The sequence below is a fragment of the Phocoena sinus genome, chromosome 14 (assembly GCF_008692025.1).
Source record: "Phocoena sinus isolate mPhoSin1 chromosome 14, mPhoSin1.pri, whole genome shotgun sequence".
Lineage (NCBI taxonomy): Eukaryota > Metazoa > Chordata > Mammalia > Artiodactyla > Phocoenidae > Phocoena > Phocoena sinus.
This window is the reverse complement of record NC_045776.1, coordinates 70,879,389-70,900,668: the sequence shown is the minus strand read 5'-3', so window position 1 is coordinate 70,900,668 and position 21,280 is coordinate 70,879,389. Positions and strand designations below refer to the sequence as shown.

Sequence of the window (21,280 nt, the reverse complement as noted above, 5' to 3'; positions counted from 1 at the left end):
CACAAATAAATTCCCATTTAATTTTGCCACTTTTATGTCTTCACTGTCCTGAGAAAAAGGATGTTACAAAAATAAAGTAGGTATGATTTTCCAAGTAGAATTTACTTGTTCATAGGTATATATATTCTCCATGTGACTAATGCCCAACCTTTTTTTAAAATTAATTAATTTATTTATTTTTGGCTGCGTTGGGTCTTCATTGGTGTGTGCAGGCTTTTCTCTAGTTGTGGTGAGCGGGGGCTACTCTTCATTGTGGTGCATGGGCTTCTCATTGCAGTGGCTTCTCTTGTTGCGGGGAATGGGCCCTAGAGTACATGGGCTTCAGTAGTTGTGGCATGTGGGCTCAGTAGTTGTGGCTCGTGGGCTCTAGAGCACAGGCTCAGTAGTTGTGGTCCCTGGTGGCGCAGTGGTTGAGAGTCCCACCACGGCATGTGGGATCTTCCTGGACCAGGGCTCAAACCCGTGTCCTCTGCATTGGCAGGCGGATTCTTAACCACTGCACCACCAGGGAAGTCCCCCAACCTTTACAATTAGAGCAGCATTGCTTGGAGTACAGAATATTCAGGCATGTTTAATCATAAAGTCCTTGTAACACATTTGAGAGGTAAATTCTAAAACAAAACTGTCACTGTCAGTTCTCCAGCCTGGAGAAGAGAAGCCTCATGTTAAGTTAGTGGTGGTATTGAAAATAGCATAACACACTTGGAGTCTCGTCCATGTCCAGTCAAGAATGGTTTTAAGCTCTGATCGTGCATCTAGGAAAAAATTTCAGATGTACAGATGCAGAATGAGAAAATAAATTTACAAATTGTGGTTTTCAACATCCTATCATGCTTTCTTCTCTATGTTAAAGGTAAAAGAGATGTTTTGACAGAGATCCATGTGGTTCTTGGTGAAGACTCTGGCCCACCAGGTAAGCCAGCTTATGGTTATAATGGCAAGGAGCAGGGACTCAGATGATACCCTTTAGGAGAAAGATCAACCAAAACAATTTTCTTACGTTTATGTCTACTTTCCCTAAGTTTAAATTTTTATAGATATCCAAGGTTCAAAAAGCAGATTCAATTTTGAACAGTTTCACAGATCTGAAGGAAAATCGGTATCAAAAAATACTTACCATAGCCACTATGGAGAACAGTATGGAGGCTCCTTAAAACTAAAAACAGAGCTACCATATGACCCAGCAATCCCACTCCTGGGCGTATATCCAGAAAAGATGAAAGCTCTAATTCAAAAATATGCAGGTACCCCAATGTTCGTAGCAGCACTATTTACAATAGCCAAGACACAAAAGCAACCTAAATGTCCATCAGCAGATGAATGGACGGAGATGTGGTGTGTGTATACAATAGAACAGTATTCATTCATAAGGAATGAAATAATGCCATTTGCAGTAACGTGGATGGACCTAGATCTTATCATACTAAGTGAAGGAAATCACAGACAAATATTATTTGATATCACTTACATGTAGAACCTAAAAAATAGCATACAAATGAACTTATTTTTATTTACAAAGTAGAAACAGACTCACAGACACAGAAAACAAACCTATGGTTACCAAAGAAGAAACTGCAGGGGGGAGGGATAAATTAGGAGTATAGGATTAACAGATGCACATTACCAAATTAAAGAAAAAACGTACTCACTGAAAAAGTGTAATACATGTGGCATAATTTGTAAGTTAGACTCTGTACTGCATCTGGGCTCAAGTAAAGCGTGTCATGGATGACATCATAATGAGTGGGAGTGCCAGTGCCAGTGCCTTCTTCCACAGACTGACTCACAATAAAAAAGGCATACCTAGAATTATAGAACCTAATTGGTATCAAGCTTATTTTAGAAGAAAAACAGTGTAGCAAACCTAGTCTCTGAAGTAACAATTTACAGAAATCTATGATACAGAGTTTCCTTTATATTTAGAAGCCTGGCTAACTGTTGAGCAATGATTTGCTAAAACAAATCTACAAAGGACAGTGAAATCATTGACAATTAATAACGCTCATGGGATTTAAACTCAAAAGCATATGCGCTGATGCCTAGAGGCAGCAAACATCAAATTAGCACGTTAGACATGGTCATAGGTAATGTGATTCAGAGGTTCAAGGGAAAGTTGGGAATATCCATCCCTGCAAATCACCAGAATATATTCAAACTCCCTAAATTATATAAGTGGTAAGCTTAACCAATTTATTGTAAATATTGAATGTTTATATCATTTTATGTTATACTTTATGTTAATTGTACTTTTCATTTGCTTTGTTTTCTTCAATCCTTTCATGCCTTCTACTAGAAAAATCAGTGTTTCTGCCTTTCTTCAAACTTAATTCATTTCTCCCTATCTGTTGGTATGAATATCCTGTTTTATTTCTTGCTGTGGTTTTGCATAACTTTCTCATTTGCATAATTCACTTTACAAGTCTAAAGTTAACCAGAAGTTCTAGCCTTCTTCCTAACAACGGAATCATCTTAGAACGATCAATAAATATTTGTCTGTTTTTAAAATTCTCTGAGAGGGCTTCCCTGGTGGCGCAGTGGTTGAGAGTCCGCCTGCCGATGCAGGGGACACGGGTTCGTGCCCCAGTCCGGGAAGATCCCACATGCCGCGGAGCGGCTGGGCCCGTGAGCCATGGCCGCTGAGCCTGCGCGTCCGGAGCCTGTGCTCCGCAGCAGGAGAGGCCACAGCAGTGAGAGGCCCGCGTACCGCAAAAAATATATATAATAATAATAAAAAAATAAAATTCTCTGAGAAACACAATGATTGAAGACAGAAAAAATTATCATCTAATATACCTATCATTTTTAACCTTCTTTAGGTCAATTCTTCCTTTCTCGTCCAAATCATGCAAACCTTAAAAAATTCTGTTACTATTTGAATAAAAGAGAATCTTTAAAATAAAGATGGCTTACCATTCCGTCCTAGTCACCTCTAAATCAATAACAATTCCTGGAGATGGATTGTCAAGTCTTCCTTCATCCTTTTCAATAAAAAATCTAATGATTATTTGTTTCTTCACCACGATGAAAGTTAGTCTGACACTTAAAAGATTATGATCAGTGTCACTCTGTTTGCTCTGCGTTATCTCAGAAGCATTCAGAGTATCGAAAACAGCCCACACGTAGGAGCCATTAAAAGGAGTCTGCAGATGGTAGCTCTCCACACACCCCAATTTTACTGTCTTAGATCCAAGAGCCTGATTCAGGAAGTAAAGGAGGAGGTTTCTATTCATAGCCATTCAGATCCTAGGGGAAGGGTCCCTTCCTCCCAAGGTCAGGATTACTTGTACTGTCTATGCTGGGCACCAGGCTTCACTGACAAACAGGTGAGGCCAGAGAAGGGAACTGAGAGGAATCCCCAGTCCTGGGACGTACAGAACTCCAGGATAAAGGAGCTGGATAAGTACAAACCATCGGCAGGCTATGTTCATGGACTTTTAGGAATATCTGAGGTTAGCTAGTCCTCCTCCATCAAGGTTTGAAAGGAGATTAGAAAAAGAGAAAGAATCATGGGGTTCCATATGGGGAAACAACCTGCTACTGCAAGCCTTCAGTTCTGCTTTCTCCTCTGACGTGGGCATGGAACGCAAAGGGGGAAGGGTCTGTTTTTTCTCCCCCCCGCCATCCACTGAAGCCCTCTGTATCCAGCTTTCCAATTCACACATCACAGTTGTTGTAGATATTTCCCCCTGCCCCCAGAAACTAAAATGTAAAGCTTACAAAATCTGCACTTCAAGAGTAATATACCCACTTTTGTCCTCTGTAAGCATTTTCTAAGTAGGACTCCATCTGTCTTAGTTTTTGGTCAGTCAGTGCTTGAAGCTGTCCATCTCCCACTCCATCTCGATACACAATGGTGAATGTGGCAGAGATGAATTTTGTTCATACCAGAGCTTCAAGGCAGCTGAAAGGAAGTCAGAAACACATATAAATAAACCATAACTTGGAACAAAGTGGCCACTATTTTTGACAACTTCTGTGTTCATTTGTCAACATGGTAGCTTTCAGGACACTGCTTAAGTCCTCAGTCTAGTCCATACTTAACAAGAGTATGAAAATTTTGAGCCAGATAATTCTTTGTGGTAGTCAGGGGCAGGGAGTGTTGCTGTCCCATGCATGGTAAGACATTTAACAGCATCCCTAAACTTCTGTCCACTAGATGCCAATAGCACCTCTATCCCTATTGTGACAACCAAAAGTGTCTTCACTCATTGCCAGATGTCCCAGGTGGGGGAGCAGTATCTCCACCAGTATAGACTCAAGCCCTCCAGCCTCCACCAGGCACTGACTGTGCAAGCAGGTCGTCAGCCCATTGACAAGCTCCTGCCCCGATTGCTGGATGATGCATTGAGAGAACCACCTGTATGGAGAAAAATAAGCCATTAGTTTGGAAAACAAGATTAATTCAGAATCAAAATGATGAAATTAATCTATGACCAAAAAAAAATTCACTATCAGTAGTTGAGGATCCAATTAAAGATCCTTTTTTTTTTTTTTTTTTTTTTTTTTTTGCGGTACGCGGGCCTCTCACTGTTGTGGCCTCTCCCGTTGCGGAGCCCAGGCTCCGGATGCGCAGGCTCAGCGGCCATGGCTCACGGGCCCAGCTGCTATGCGGCATGTGGGATCTTCCCGGATCGGGGCACAAACCCGTGTCCCTTGCATCGGTAGGCGGACTCTCAACCACTGCGCCACCAGGGAAGCCCTAAAGATCCATTCTTCATCCCGCTGCAGAGATCCAGGTATTGGTCTCTTCACATATCTTAGGCATTTTGTAACATTTTGAATGTACAGAAAGAGTAAGATAGAATGGAAACATTTGTTAACATTAACTACAAATTATACATGCTTTGAATACATATGACTCATATTGTTTCAGCTCCTGGGGAATTCCACAAAGTGCAAACCCAGTGTTTTTCCGGAGACTCCTACTTTAGTTCAATGTCTTAAACAATGGTTCATCCATATGAATCTGCTTTGGAGGGAGCAGTTTGCTTCAAAACAGTAATAGCTATTGTGACCACTGCTCAAGGTATCAAGTAAAATCACCTGTTTGTCTCGAGTTTCTATCCCCTTATTGCGTTTTTGTTTGCTTCAGAGTATTAGGATGACCTGATAGGGTATGATGTATGTTTGCCTCTTCATCTGAATCTGTACTCCAATGGATGGGATCAGGTATTTTGGCTTTACATTTTCACTGCTGCATTCTCAGTATTTACACATAGCAAGTGCTCAAAAATATCTATTGCATGAATGCAAGCTTAACTTTTTACCTATTATCACAACATTTTCTACTAAAAAAGGCAGAGTAAATCCATGTTACTGTATTTAGAGTATGACTGGAAAAAAAAAGATCCTTAAAGGATACTGTGGAATTATACCTGGTGGGCCACAAACAGCATTGAACACAGTGGTGGTTTGTGACTGTCCCACATACCATAATGCACAAGAGAAGAATATGCAAACCCATCTGCACTATGGGTTTTATTTTCTACTCTAAGCACAGAAAATAAAAGGTCCCTGGAGAAAAGGAGAATCATAGGATATAGAAGCACATCTCCTTATTCAGGTACATTATATACAAATGTATGAAGACAAGATCTTATTATACATACAGGCCACTGAGTATGTTCCCATATGTGTCTTCACCCACGTATATCCTAAGTGCTTCCTCATGTGTCCCTATGCAGAGGCTTACTGATCAAATTCTGCGGTTGGCAGAATTCTACCTGTCCTCATCCTTGGAACTTGTGAAAATACTGAGATCTGGCCCCTGTGGTGATGTTATATGGCACAGTTGACTTTAGGATAAGGAGTCTCCAGATGGATGATATCCGACATCCTGAGCTCCTTTAAAATCAGCAAGTTTTCTTTAGCTGATGACAGAAGAGGAAGATGGAGAGATTCAAAAGAGAACAATAGCACAGTGTGAATTGGCGGGTTGGAAGTTGGAGGGGAGGCAGGGAGCACATCAGAAGGAACATGGATGAAACTCTCGAAGCTGAGACTAGCTGTAGGTGACAGCCAGCAAGGAAGTGGGGTCCTCTGTCCCACAATCACAAGAAAATTGGCTCTGCCACAACGACGTATGCTGGGAAGAGGATCCCAAGCCTCCAGGTGAGAATGTGGCTTATGTGACACTTTTCACTCAGCCTTGGGACTTCCCTGGTGCTCCAGTGTTTAAGAATCTGCACTGCCTCCGCAGGGGCCATGGGTTCGATCCCTGGTCGGGGAACTAAGATCCCGCATGCTGCGCAGTGCAGCCAAAAAAACAAACAAAATCTCGGCCTTGTAAGGCCCTGAGAGCCACGCAGTGCCCAACATCTGACCCACAGGACTGTCCATGGTCATGTGAGTGTCGTCTTAAGCTGCCATATTTTGTCATGGTTGTTAGGCAGCAATAGAGAATGATCAGAGGCTTCCATACAAAATGTTCTGGGAGCTAACTTTGCCAGAAGATCAGGAGAGCACATCTCTAAGAACAACTTGTCCATGGAGCTTGCCAATAATGTGTGTTAAGTCCACCTCTCCTATCTGGCCTCCAGATAGCTCCCCACTAAACACTGTCTGCCAAAGCTTACCCACCGCGTCAAGTCTGGATCGATGCTTGCCACAAATCCTGCGACTGACTTCCGTCGATGTACAATACCGTGGAAACAATCGATACCGATGAACATTGCATTCTGCAACTTAAATTTTAAACAAGGTAGCAGATTGAGTTAGAACACGAAGCAAATTTCCAATTAAATAGGACCTTAACAAATTGTACCAAAGACAGATGAAAGCAAGAGAAGGCAACAAAATCCCCACGTACTTCTATATCCACCTTCCAGAGGGCACCTCCTAGCTTGCAGTTCATCTGCAGGGCAATCTTTGCAGCGATGGTCTCTCTAAGGTCCGTTTCAACACACACTGGCTTGGAAGCGGGTAATTGACACACAGGTGTCTTTTTATGCCATCATAAATTTCTTTATTTTCAGTGGGCAGCAAGAAAAGGACCTTGAAAGAAAGCAAACATGACATTCCCCAAAATGCAAGAACACGGTGACGTGAGAAATGGATGCGTGTTGAGGAAGCTATATAGGTGGAGCACTGACAAAGTAGAGACTATTTATTAAATAGATATCTGAATCCATGAGGGTGAAGGGTCTAGAATCACACTGCATTCAACAAGTGTGAGTGTGAGTGTATGGAAGAGACAGGCTGCGAGACAGGCATTTGGAAATATGCATCGATCCTTTAAACTTGCAAAACACTTTCATCCTAGTCATTCCATTCCCAGGAGTCATTCCATTTCAAGAAGTTTATCATGAAGTCAACATGGATGGGTTAAAAACATAGACTGAACTATACCGTCCTCAGGACAGTCACCGTCGATGGGATGATCGCTGTGTGGGGTGCTTCCCAAGCATTCTACTTGATTCAGTTAATTCTCTCACCAATCAACTGAGATAAATACTGTTATGTGCCCCCACCAGCAAACAAGCTTGGGGGCTGTTGTGGAAACTGCCTGATTTGCAAGCAGCAGAGCAAGTTTCCAAACCCTCGCCAGGACTTCCAGTAGGACACTGAGAAGTTAGGAAGAGAGGCTACTGCTTGGCTTGTTTCTGACTAATGGGAAAAATCACCAGTATATATATATATATTTTTATATTATTATTTTTTTTTTTTTTTTTTTTTTTTTTTTTTTTTTTCAGTATGCGGGCCTCTTGCTGCTGTGGCCTCTCCCGTTGCGGAGCACAGGCTCCGGACGCGCAGGCTCAGCGGCCATGGCTCACGGGCCCAGCCGCTTCACGGCATGTGGGATCCTCCCAGACCGAGGCACGAACCCGTGTCCCCTACATCGGCAGGCGGACTCTCAACCACTGTGCCACCAGGGAAGCCCAGTATATTCTTTTTAACATAATGATGCTTATAGAAGTTTTTGGCAGACGTTCTTTATCAGATTAGGGTAATTCTTTTCTCATTGTAGATTGAGTTTTTTTTTCACATGAAAAAGTATGAGATTTTATTAAATGCATTACCTGCGTGGACTAAGAGAAATATTCACCACACTATAATTCACCACACTAACCAGTTTTTAGAAAAATATAAACAACCTATTTCAAACTTAGTGGCCCACTCTAGCCCATGGTGTTCTCCTAATATTTCTTTAACCACCAACTGTGAACTTTGGAAATCACACTTCCCATTTCTTATAGCTTTTGTAAAAAATAAACAAGCCTCAATTAAATAGAGTCAGGAGACCAGAGGGGGAGCTCTCATACCCTGCAACCATAGCAGAGCCCAACAGGAAGAAGAAAGACTTCTTTTCTTCCCTGGCAAGACCTTGGCCAATGAAAAGCCATGGATTCTTTGTTTACTAAAGCCCTTCCAACTTGCTTTTCTCTTCTATGAAGGGGTTCTCCTTTCCTCATCAAGTGGGACTTGCACGTGGCTCGCCAGGGTTGCAGACCCCAAATTGCAATTCTACACTGATCCCAAATCAACCCATCTTTGCTGAAGAAAAAACCTGCAGTCTATTGTTTTAGGTCCAAAAAACAAATCAGTTCTGTTGTCCCTATTTCCATTATTTGAAAGGTAGGATTCCGCTTACTTTCTAATGCCTCATCTATGAATTCAGCAGTTTTTCCCAGATCTCATTACAAGGCTACGACAAAGTTGTCATCTCTTATGAGACTCGATTCCTAGCAGGGCATCCTGAGACTACCCTAGTCATTCAAATATTTCAGCACATCCATTTCACTCAAGTAAATCTGCTGGAACAATTTTCTTATGTTTACATGTACGACTCTATATATCAACACGTGCCAAGAAGGTAGTTTGCCTTAATGTGACACACTCCCTCAAATTATTACTAATCCCACTACTCTGTGATGCTAACTTGCATGAATTATCTATTACAACCTATGTGTATGAACTACTATGTGCCAGTCATGGTGTAAGGTATAAGAGATATTGCAAAGAGCAGAATCATAGCTCTCCTAGTCCTATGAAACTCATAGTCTATTGGGGAGGGGAGAGATTAATAAAAATCACCCAAATATATAATTACAAACTGGGATAAGTGTTATGAAATACAAGTACATAACAGAACAGGGTGACCTCACAGAGGCCTGATGTTGCAGGTCAGTGTATGCCCGAGAGGGAGGGGTACTGTTGGGATATCCAGAGTGGCTCTTTTTCAAAACATTTTATGAAGTATAGTTGATTTACAATATTGTATTAATTTGTGCTATATAGCAAAGTGACTCAGTTATACATATGTATATTCTTTTTCATATTCTTTTCCATTATGGTTTATCACAGGATATTGAATATAGTTCCCTGTGCTATGCGGTAGGACCTTGTTGTTGTTCCATCCTATATATAATAGTTTGCATCTGCTAATCCCAAACTCCCAATCTTTCCCTCCCCCACTACCTCCCACTTGGAAACCACAAGTCTATTCTCTGTATCTGTGAGTCTGTTTGTTTCATAGATACGTTCATTTGTGTCATATTTTAGATTGCATGTATAAGTAATACTATATGTCCATCGACAGATGAATGGATAAAGAAGATGTGGTGTATACACACACACACACACACACACACACACACACACAATTGAATATTACTTAGCCATAAAAAAGAATGAAATAATGCCATTAGCAGCAACATGGATGGACCCAGAACGGCTCTTCTTAGTCAAAGATCTTTGAGATAAAATTTGTAGGATGAACAAGCAAACATCAGCCTAGGTGGAGGAATCAGCACACATAAATTGAGAAGGAGAGAGGTCCTTAACTCTCTCACAGCCTCACCTCCCTTACTTCCCCAGCTTGCATTCCATAGCCTGTCACAATTACATCCTCACAAATGCCATTCATTCCTTCACTATGCCTTGATCATGCTACATTGGCAAGTCTCAAACCCTGGTAAAACCCAGCTGTCTGTTCTGCCCATGCAACCAACAGCCTAACCCTGCTGAGTGGTTCTAGAGTCAGTCTGCCACAATCTAAAAGGGGTGTTCTGTTCAGATGCCCTAGTTATGCTTCCTACCCATTCAAAAAACCAACATTTCACACTTTCTCATCTCTTCTCAAATCTCCTATACATCTCCCTCATCGCTGCCCATCAACTAACTCAGCCGGTGATCTTGCTTCATACTTCACTGAGAAGTGAATGTCTGAGGATTCAGACAGGAGTACACTTATATTCTGCCCGGTGTTTGCCTTCTCTCTACACATATGTATGTTCTTCTTGCCTTCCGATTACTATGGAGGATGTGTCCTGCTCCAGAAAAGGGTGTGTAATCTCTACTACAGCTATGGATTCTAACCTCTTCTTTCCTTCAGGGATTTTGTTCCTATCATTACCCCTCATTTATCTTGCCTTCTGTATTAACAATTTCTCCTTCTCTATTGGACAATTTATACCAGGATAAACACATACTGTAGTATTCTCGAACTTAAAAAAATCCTTCATCTACATAACATTTCTCTTCCCTTCTACAGCAAGTGTTGCTAAATTTTTCCTTCAGTACCTTCCACCTGGACTTCAATTGCCACCATTACACAATTTGCTCTTGGCAGTGAACTCCATGCTATCAAACTCAATATACTCTTCACTGTGTGTTTTCCCCCAGCTCTACTGAGGTATAATTGGTATACAAAAATCTGCCCATGATGTGTACAGTTTGGTGAATTGGGGCATATGTATACACTCTCATTTAACCTCATCTTAACATTCTACAGAGACGCATATCCTTCTTTCCTGAAATATTTCATTCTCTTGGTCATCTATATATTCTGCCCAGGTGACTGCATATCAAAATCCAAGGACTAGGTAAGAGCTAATCATTCCCAAAATGAAAACTCCAGGCTTTACACCCTGGGACTCCAGACTCATCCGCATGCCCAAGGAGCATACTTTATTTACACCCTTTGGCAGAGAGATGATACTGAACTCACCACATCTGTACACGAAAGAAAAGAGTGTCCACTTAGGTAGGTTCAGGCTATAGGACTGAATTTAACAAAGAAATATGAGTGAAAGTAGTGCATCAGCCTATCGCTTTCAGTCTAAGGGACCTAAGAGCCAGGATGCTGCTTCTACCTCTTTTCTTCTAACATGACAACCTTGGAGTCCTCTTGTTGAGATGGTAGAGCCACAAAATGGTAACAGATGAGATCACTGAGTCTCCCTGACTCTCATTAGACTTTATTCAAGCCAGAAATAAACCTTTTAAAATTAACTTATTGATATTTCAGTTTGCAATTCCATCTGTGCCTGTCTCATCCCAGAACAATCCCCTCACTTATTACAACCAAGCCTTCACTATGTCCTCTCCATTTTCACCTACTTCTCCCACCGTGCTCCAGGCCACCATCATCATTTAAGTCAACTGATTTAATAACCTCCTCACTGGTTTCCCTGCCTCCATTTTTACCCCCATACAGCCCATTCTCTGTATATTAGACAGAAATCTTACAAATATCTACACAATATGATTTGACAATAAAATCCAATTTACTTCTCTAGAGAACACTCCAGCCTAGTTTGGGCTCTGGGTACACAATGCCCACCCCGAAATTAGTGCCTTTGTACTACCTCTTCTCCCTCATCCGCACCTAGCTTGCTCCTTGCTTCCATTTACATATCAGCTTCGCAGAGAAGCTTTCCATGACCTTGCAGACTAATAGCCACCAGATATTCTCCATAATACCACCCAATTTTAATTATCTCCATATCCCTTATAACTATTAGAATAGTTTTCTTCTTGTTTGTCATCTCTCTGTCTGCCATGAGAAGGCAAGTGCCTTAACAGCTGAGAACTAAATTGTCTTACTAATGTATACCCAAGATATACAATAGGCACTAGATGCTCTTGGGATTGAATGAACAAGTGATGTGTGAAACACAAATGAGGATAATGTCATAATAACCGTCCCTTGAAAGGATGTCAGAGGGCTATGTACCTGCAGTTGTTCCAAGTAGCTATGTTTTGAGTCCCAATATAATACAAGCTTTTTTAAAAACATCCATTTATAAGTTCTTTCCATTTGCCACAAATATCTGCCATTCCTTTAATTACCTTTCTCTCATCTGCTAAAGCTAGAAAACCAACCTCACCAACTGGCCTGAGTTTACATTCCTTTAATTACCTTTCTCTCATCTGCTAAAGCTGGAAAACCAGCCTCACCAACTGGCCTGAGTTTATTTGTGAGCACTCAAATTAAAGATATAGGAGGGAGGGCTTCCCTGGTGGCGCAGTGGTTGAGACTCAGCCTGCTGATGCAGGGGACGCGGGTTCGTGCCGCGGTCTGGGAAGATCCCACATGCCGCGGAGCGGCTGGGCCTGTGAGCCATGGCCACTGAGCCTGCGCGTCCGGAGCCTGTGCTCCGCAACAGGAGAGGCCACAGCAGTGAGAGGCCCGTGTACCGCAAAAAAAAGGAAAAAAAATGGAAGGACTTCCCTGGTGGCGCAGTGGTTAAGAATCCGCCTGACAATGCAGGGGACACGGGTTCGTTCCGTGGTCCGGGAAGATCCCATATGTCGCAGAGCAACTAAGCCACCGCAATGAGAAGCCCACGCACCGCAATGAAGAGTAGTCCCTACTCGCCGAAACTAGAGAAAGCCCGCGCACAGCAACGGAGACCCAACACAGCCAAAAACAAATAAATAGAGGAATCCATGAATTATGAGATTTAGCACATAACAGACATCATCTCAGATTGTAATTGGTCGTTTTTTTCTTCTTTTCGAACCAAGTTCTGTAGGGCTGAAACTCCTACATAAAGTTCTCATTTCTGAAGTCTTACCATATTTTATTTTCTACCTAACAATCCATCTACATGTTCAAAACAACCATAGCCACTTCAAAGCCTGACAGAGAGGGCCATCTTGGAGCCATTCTAATTATGTGACATTACCCTATACACAAAACACTCGAATACATGGATAATAGATATAAGCCAAGCTATAATACCCCAAAAGGAGAATATATACAAATACATATATATGTGTCTAAATAAGACTTGAGAAATATACTTAACTGTATAATATGAAAATTTTTAAGACAAGTATGTTTGAAGAAATAAAATTTCATACCTCCCTGTAATAGTCTACAAAGGAGGTTTCACTGCCATCTGATCTTGAAAATGTAGAGCTGGGAGACTTCTCCCAAGTAATACCATCCACCCTATAGGTTCTGTTGTCATACCTGTGGAATAATCGTAATATATGGTATTATTCCTGACGTTATTGCATGGAACCATGTAAGAAAGAAGTGGTTTAAAATCCTACACGTAATTGCAAGATATATAGCTTTACTAAGATTAATTCACATAACATGCAATTCAGCCATTTAAGTGTGCAGTCCAATGGTTTTTAGTATACTTACTGAGTGGTGCAACCATCACGCGATTTTAGAATATTTTCATCACCCAAAGAAGAAACACCTGAACCATGAGCGGTCACTCCTTGTTTCCACCCAATTCCCCCGGTCCTTAAACCACCACTAGTTTACTTACTGTCCCTATGCATTTGCCTACTCATCACATTTCATATAAGTTGAGTCATATAATACGTGATCTTCCCTGACTGGCTTCTTTCACTTAGCATAATATTTTCAGGGTTCATTCATGCTGTAGCATGTATTGCTACTTCATTCCATTTCATTGACAAATAATATATCATTGTATAGATATACCACATTTGTGTTTATCCATTTACCAGTTGATGAACATTTGGGTTGTTTATGCTCAAGCTAGTATGAATAGTGATGTTGTGGACATTCATATACCAATTGTGGTGGATATGTTTTTATTTCTCTTGGGTATATAACCTGGAGTGGAATTGCTGGGTCGTATGGTAATGCTATATTTAGCACACTGAGGAAATGCCAGACTGTTCCCCAAAGAGGCCATACTTATACCAGCAGTGTATAATGGTTGGTTTCAATTTTTCCACATCCTTGCCAACACTTGTTAATATCTTCCTTTTTAACTTTTAGCAATCCTAGTAGATAGGAAGTGGCATTTCATTGTGGCTTTAATTTGCATTTCCCTGATGGCTAATGATGTTGAGCATCTTCTCATGTGATTATTGGCCATTTGTATATTTTATCTGGAGAAATGTCTATTCAGATCTTTTGCCCATTTTTTAAAGTTGAGTTTCTTTTATTGAGTTGTAAATATTCCTTATGTATGTAGATACAAATAATTTATTACATGTGATTTGCAAATATTTCCCCCTGTTCTGCCAGTTGTCTTTTCACTTTCTTGGCAGTATACCTTAAAGAACAAACATTTTATTTGGTTAAGTCCAATTTATTTGTTTCTTTGGGAATTACTTGTGCTTTTGGTGTCTTATCTAATAAGGTTTTTGCCTAACTCAAAGTCAAGATTTACTCTTATGTTTTCTTCTAAGAATTTTATATTTTTACCTCTTTTAGTTAGGTCTATCTCGAGTTAATTTTTTAGTAAATTTGAGTTAATTTTGTGTATCCTGTGATGAAGGGGCAGGTGAATATCCAGCTATCCCAGCAATACTTGTTGAAAAGACTGTTCTTTCCCTCATTGAATTATCTCCATACCCTTGTTCAAGTCAACTGACTATAAAAGTGAGCATTAATTCATGGAATCCCTATTCTGTTTCACTGGCTTTTAGGTCTATAGTTATACTAGCGTCACACTGTCTCGGTTACTGTAGCTTCATAATAAGGTTTGAAATTAGGAAGTGCAAGTCTTCCAACTTTGCTCTTCTTAAAGATTGGATTTAAGGTTACTTAGCCAAAACATCCTCTTACCAATTAAGATTTCTGGTGTAGAGGGAGATTAAAAATAAAAACTTCCTTCAAATGGAAATTTGCTAGTAGATTATAATTAAGCACCAATTTTTAAAAATAGCTAGACAAAGAGAAAGGAAAAGAGAAATTTGGAAGATGCATACTCTCTTGAGTGCAAGTGAGCGTTCAGAGCCAACAACTGAGTTAGCAGTAGGACTCAGAAGAACCTCAGAGTTTACAATTGACACATGTTCCTCTCCCATGCTGTATAACCAGATGAGAAAAATTATCCAGTGATTCTTGCCATTTTCATGCTATTTCTACTTCTGAATGTCTATATTTAATCATTCAAAAACCCTAGGAACATCTCTAATGAAAAAAAGTCAAAGTGATTGGATAGGTTTCCAAAAAGCAGACTTACTTTGTAAGAACAGATGACCCAACTAACTTTTTAAGAATTTTCTCTTTTGCATCTTCTCCTCTGGCTTTTTCACGACTGTGTGGTATTAAATCATAAGCAGTTTCCATTCGGAGCAGTTTATGGCTCACATCAGCACAGAGGGTAAGACCAGCTTCATATGGAAGAATGGAAGTAATATAGCCAGGCCAGATTTCCAATCTGCAAATAAGTTAGATGTGGGTTTCAAGATCCCAGCTCTGGCCGTAAAGCCAGGTATTAGGGAACCTAAACTCACTGTCTAAAATTGATACTTTTAGAGTCAGTTTTAATCTCTTATTTTTAATAATCACTGGTCTTTTGAAGGACCTTCAAACAGAGATTTTTACCAGATGCGCTAGTTATAAGTAATACATCATCTTTGTTAAACCATTTTTATTATCACCTATGGGCTTAAACTGTTATAATACTCATATGTGAGGATATATATGATATATACATATGTAAATTATATACACGTATACCAAGGAGTAATACATACACATAGACACAAGTGTTATGATTAACAATATTTTCAGAGAAATTACCCAAGTTTGAGATGATTATTTGGTTCTTTAATGTAGAAGTTTATAGGATAAAATAGTAAGTCTTTCTCCCAATGTTTTTTTCTGCTAAAGTTTTAGAGGGAACAAGAAATTTAAAAAATTACTCAAAACTTCATTATCGGCATTTGAGACATATTGTATCATTAAAAAGGTGGTAAAAGATATATTTTTTACCTTTGTACTAAATTCAGTTTAAGCAGTGAAATGAGACACTAGAGAATATCGGTGATAATCAAACATGGCATGTGGGTTTGTTACAAGTCCTATGGGCAAGGGATGTTCAGGATATCTCCACAAACTGTTGCACAGGAATAGTGGGAGTTTGGCTCTAATAGAGTGAAAAATGGGAGAGAAAGAGCAATGTCAGGAAAATGTAGAATATTACTTAACCGTTTCCCCTAGTGAGTGAAGTAATAATAAAGAGTTTCCATCACGTATACGACGATGTCCCAATAACTTTTCAAGTTCAGAGAGTAAAGCTTCACGTTTTCGTCCATCCTCTATGTCTGGCATATAGATGACATTGTACTTGTGTGAATTCCCATGGGAACAAGACTTCAGCTGGACATGGTTTGAAAATAGCATTACCGGGCTACCTAGCATGCCTGAAAAATGGAGCCACGTGTTAATCATGAAACAGAGTGGCTGATCAGACCCCAAACAATTTGGACACCACAATATTAAGAACCAAAGTTAGATCCAACCAGGAGATTGACAACAAACAACATAAGCAATTATATACACCTGGCCTCCAGAATCCCTAACATCAGTTTAGGTGAATCCTTATGCAAGCCCACATTTAGGAAGTTCAAGGATCAAGGTATTTAACGATAATAAAAATAGCAAACGGAAACCTCTGCCAAAAGCAGGGGATTGGGGGAGGGGAGCCACGATATATAATAATGTTTAGTTTTCTGGGTTTTTAAAAAATCTCAGCACAACCGAAGAACTGGGTCATTCTATCTTAAGTGGCTATAAAAGGAAGAGATGAAAATGAAGAGTATATCCAGGACTCTTAAGTCTTTGTTTACGCAAAAGTGAATGTTATTACAAAAATGTGAGAAGGTGAGAGGGTACCTCCACTTAAGGTGATGGTATAAAACATCATAGATACTTAAACAACTCTGTAACATTGTATTGTTAACGATCAACATACCTTTTGTTGAGTCTCTAACATGGCCTAATATCTGCTGAGTATTCACCACAGTCTCGATAATCCCTGCCAACATCCCTCCTCTGCCTCAGCGAGGATTCCTGCAACCCAGATGCCAGTTGAAGGTCCTCTACATGTAAACAAGCATGAAACTTGTTAATTTACACAAAAAGGGAAATGTAAATAGAAAGGACAATATTACACCCCAGCTATTAAGAGTTAAGATTGTTTGAGGTAGAAAAGATATCAAAGGATCCCAACATTATTTTAGCAGTGGGTCATCAGAAAAGAAGAGTCTCACTCAGAAGCTTTTCCCAACAAGTCCCCAGTCCACATCGGTGTTTGCCTTAGCACCTCATTCCTCCCTGCTCTAATATTTGTCTTTTTTCATCTGGTTTTGGTTCAGAATACAAGATTCTTCAACTGGAATATTGTTCAACATTAAAAAATGAATTCTATGGGCTTCCCTGGTGGCGAAGTGGTTAAGAATCTGCCTGCCAATGCAGGGGACACAGGTTCAAGCCCTGGTCCAGGAAGATCCCACATGCCGCGGAGCAGCTAAGCCCGTGCACCACAACTACTGAGCCCACGTGCCACAACTACTGAAGCCCGCACGCCTAGAGCCCATGCTCCGCAAGAGAAGCCACCACAATGAGAAGCCCACGCACCGCAACAAAGAGTAGCCCCCGCTCGCCACAACTAGAGAAAGCCCAGGCATAACAACGAAGACCCAATGAAGCCAAAAATAAATAAATAAAAATAAATTTTAGAAAAATCTTGCAATATGTAACAACATGAATGAACCTTGAAGACAGTCACAAAAGGACAAATACTGCATAATTCCACTTATACATTGAAAATAGTCACACTCAGAAGCGGAGAGTAGAATGGTGGTTTTCAGCGAGTGGGAGAGGGGAACTAGGGATTTGCTAATCAACAGGTGTAAAATTAGAGTTATGCAAGATAAGTTAGTTCTTGAGATCTGTGGTACAACATTGTGCCTATAGTTAATACTGTGCTGTACATTTAAAACTACAATAAGAGGGTAGAACTCTATTGTTCTTACCACAATAAAAATTTTTTAAATGTTTTAAAAAGGTGGTTGGAGAATCAGATCTAAGGTTTCACTGCATTACCCAAATCCTTGGCAAACGACAACATCTGAGCCTGTGGGCTTACCTGTATAATGATAACCGTTCACCTGTGAGGATAATACAATGTAGGTAAACATTTGAGGAACTGCTCAACCTTTCAGTATAGCGATTCACGAACCCAAGAAAAATCTTGTTCCCCGAACTAGTTAACTTATAGTTGTCATACCAATGCATTTTCTAAATTTGAAAAGCAATTACATTGAATTAGCTAATGAATAATGACCTCTATTTCTTTTTCCATAAGTCTTAAAATATAAGGGGAATAAAGCATTGATAGCCAGATAATTCACTGCAGGAGGTAGTTGAGAGCTGTACCTTCTTCCCATCCTGCCAAACATCACGGGAACACCGAGGCTGTCTGTCTAGAATTTTATCACTGTCATGTACCGTCACGTATTAAGTATCCTCTACCCCTCACCATATCTTTCTTCTTCCCTCTTTTTACCTGAAGGCTGCGGTGTTCCTTCTGCTTCTGTTGGTGGTCCAGCCCCAGCCACGTGGCTAACACCCCACAGCTGCTTGAGTCTAGCCTGGATTTGACGAGGTTGCTGAGCCTGCAAGTTTTTGGAGATAAAAATAAAGAGTAATGTTATCCATATGTTCGACCGTCACCCAAAAATTATCATATGCCTGCCATGTGCCACGATGCATGTATCAGAGCATAAAGCAAAGGAACTTCCTTGAAAACCTCATATTCCAGTGACAGAAAATAAATTGATGACTAACTTATATGGCATGAATATGATAATTGCTAGGGAAATGAAAAAAGTAGAACAAAGCCAAGTATGGAAAATTGGGAGTTATTGGGAAGGTGGGGTATGAAAGGGGCTGGTTGCGTTAATTCATGGGGGACAAAGCAGAGCCTCAGTGCGAAGTTGACGCTGAAACAAAGACTCAGAGGCAGTGAGTTAACAAGGTTACACAAGCCTCAGGTGGAGGAAAGAGCAAGCTCCTAAGGAAGAATTGTTCAAGGAAGAGCAAGATGAACAAGGGAGGGGGAAGCAGGGGGACCTGGGGAGCTAGTGGGAGGGAGGCCATGTTAAGGAAACCTCCTGTGACTCTGAGAAAATGGGAACTCTTAGAGGCTGTGGGCTGAACGTGAATCCAATTTACTGGCTCTGTGCTGGGAACAGACTGAGGATGAGACCAGGGCAGAAGCAAGAAGGCCAGTTATGAGGCCATTTGTGGGGTCCAGCCAGGGATGCTGGTGGTTTGGCCCAGAGGGTAGTAATAGAGGGGATGAGAAATGATCAGAGACTGGATATTTTTTGAACATCAGGGACAACAGTATTTCCTGGTTGTTTATGTGAAGGGTTTGAGGTCAAGAGAGGATGAATCCAAAGACTTTAGCCTAAACAACTGGAAGAAAGGGATTTCATCAGATGAAGTAGTTAGGAATTGTCTGGGAGGGCAAGTCAGGAGCGTGAGACATGCATGGGGATGTTCGTTTAGTGCAGGAGAGGGAACTTGTCCACATACCAGATCGCACCTAAAGCCATGATACTGATAAGATGACCAAGGGTGTGAGTGCATGTACCAAGGAGAAGAGGCCCAAGGACTAGGTCCTGGGCATATGGACAGGACAGGAGGAGAACCCAGCCAAGGGAAGCTACAGCAGTGGCCAGTGAGGTTGGTGGAAAACCAAGGGTGTGCGGTGACCTGACCACCACATGGAAGGAGTTAATCAAGGAGAAAGGAGGGCTCAACTATTCCAAGTACAAGTGATAGGCAAGACCAAGGAGGACCTAGGACGGACCTGGGGATTTGACAAAGTGGAGGATACTGAGGAAGCCTGACAAGAGCCATTTCAGTGGAGCAATGAGGAGAGCACCTGATTGGAGTGAAGGGATAAGAGGGAGATAAGGATTGGAGTTCAGAATAGAGACAAGACTTCGTTGATGAGAAGCAAAGAGAAAGGAAGTAATTGTGAGGAAAGCAGATCCAGGAGAGGATTCTCATTGGATGGCAGTCAACTCAGCTGGTTGTAGGCAGATGGGGATGATCTAGGACTTGGGAGATAGGAGAATTGCAGGAGAGATGCCAGGGGATAGAGAATTGGCTAAGGGGCCCAGGAGATTTTTCCTTCAGGTAGGAGCAGAGCCAGTGCCCTAGGGTCTCGGGTGAGGGACCAAGGCCAGGATGTGGAGATTCGGTGAAGACAGCATTGAAGTTCTGCTTTGATGCTTTATTTGTCTCAGTGACATAGGAGTTGATGTTAAAGGCTGAAAATTAAGATGGGGGAGGAGCAGCAGGAAGGGTTGAGGCTTGAGCAGGTGGGGGAGGCAAAGAAACAGGACCTGATGGGGTCATGTGACTGCTGGCCAGCACTGGGACCCATCAGAGGTCAAAGCAAGACCCCCTAAAACATGCAAAGTGGATGCGGGATAAGAGAGGACAGAAGTGCATAGAGACAGCAGGGATAGCAAGTTTTAAACAAGACTAAAAAATTCTATCCAACTCAGTCTGTTTAAACACTTGCCTGAAATTGCCCATTTTGAAATCACTCCCCAAAGAGGAGTCACTGGCTGAGACCAAGAGAGGTAGATGACTTTCCATCCACTGGGGTTTGGAAGAAAGTCTGTTTGCATCTATGAAGATGCACATGAAAGGGAAGGGGTAGAGAGGATATCCAGGTAGATAAAGCCTACCCACACCGACAGCCATGGAATCTGACTTTTCTTACAAGATGCATTAGTTCCCTCTCAGCAGGAGAGAACTCTAAACCTGAACTGTACTGACTCAGCAAGGCATCTTTAGGAACATTAGGAAGCTCACTGCTGTGCCACGTCTCACTATGTCAGCGAAGCTCCGTTGTAGGTCAGTTCTGGGTACTTCAGGACCCCCTAGCCACCTCAGGCTTAGCAGGCTCCACGGATGCTGGATTGCACGCTCTGCCTCGGGCTCGAACCCTGGCCCTGCCGGTCATTGCTGTCCTGAAGGCGATGACCCTGAAGGGGGGAGGCCCTTAAAAAACCTGGTTTTGTTAAACATCTCTGCGTAGTTGCCTGGGAACTTTTTTTTAAACTACGACTTCAAATAAAGCATCAGGTTTCTAGCTACACACGTTTTCCAGTCACACCAACGAGAGGGCCTGCCCTAAATTGTCAGAGGAGTGTCCTGTGGTAAAAGACAGGGCGCCTGGGAAGACACTCATGGGGATTTAAGAAAATTGTCGATTATGATTCTTTTCCACACACAGATTCA

At 41.4% G+C, this 21,280-nt stretch overlaps 1 protein-coding gene across 1 annotated transcript; it reads right to left on the bottom strand.

Moving 5' to 3' along the window:
• Positions 1–847: 847 nt before the first annotated feature.
• Positions 848–21,002, bottom strand: PIWIL3 (piwi like RNA-mediated gene silencing 3). Its single transcript, XM_032654067.1, is given in 17 exon segments — positions 848–964; positions 1,650–1,803; positions 2,911–3,039; positions 3,749–3,854; positions 3,857–3,901; positions 4,287–4,357; positions 6,580–6,683; positions 6,809–6,876; positions 6,879–6,993; positions 13,090–13,201; positions 15,189–15,521; positions 16,155–16,374; positions 16,926–16,975; positions 16,977–17,052; positions 18,522–18,630; positions 20,852–20,915; positions 20,917–21,002. Coding segments are annotated over 17 exon segments (1,959 nt in total).
• Positions 21,003–21,280: the final 278 nt, after the last annotated feature.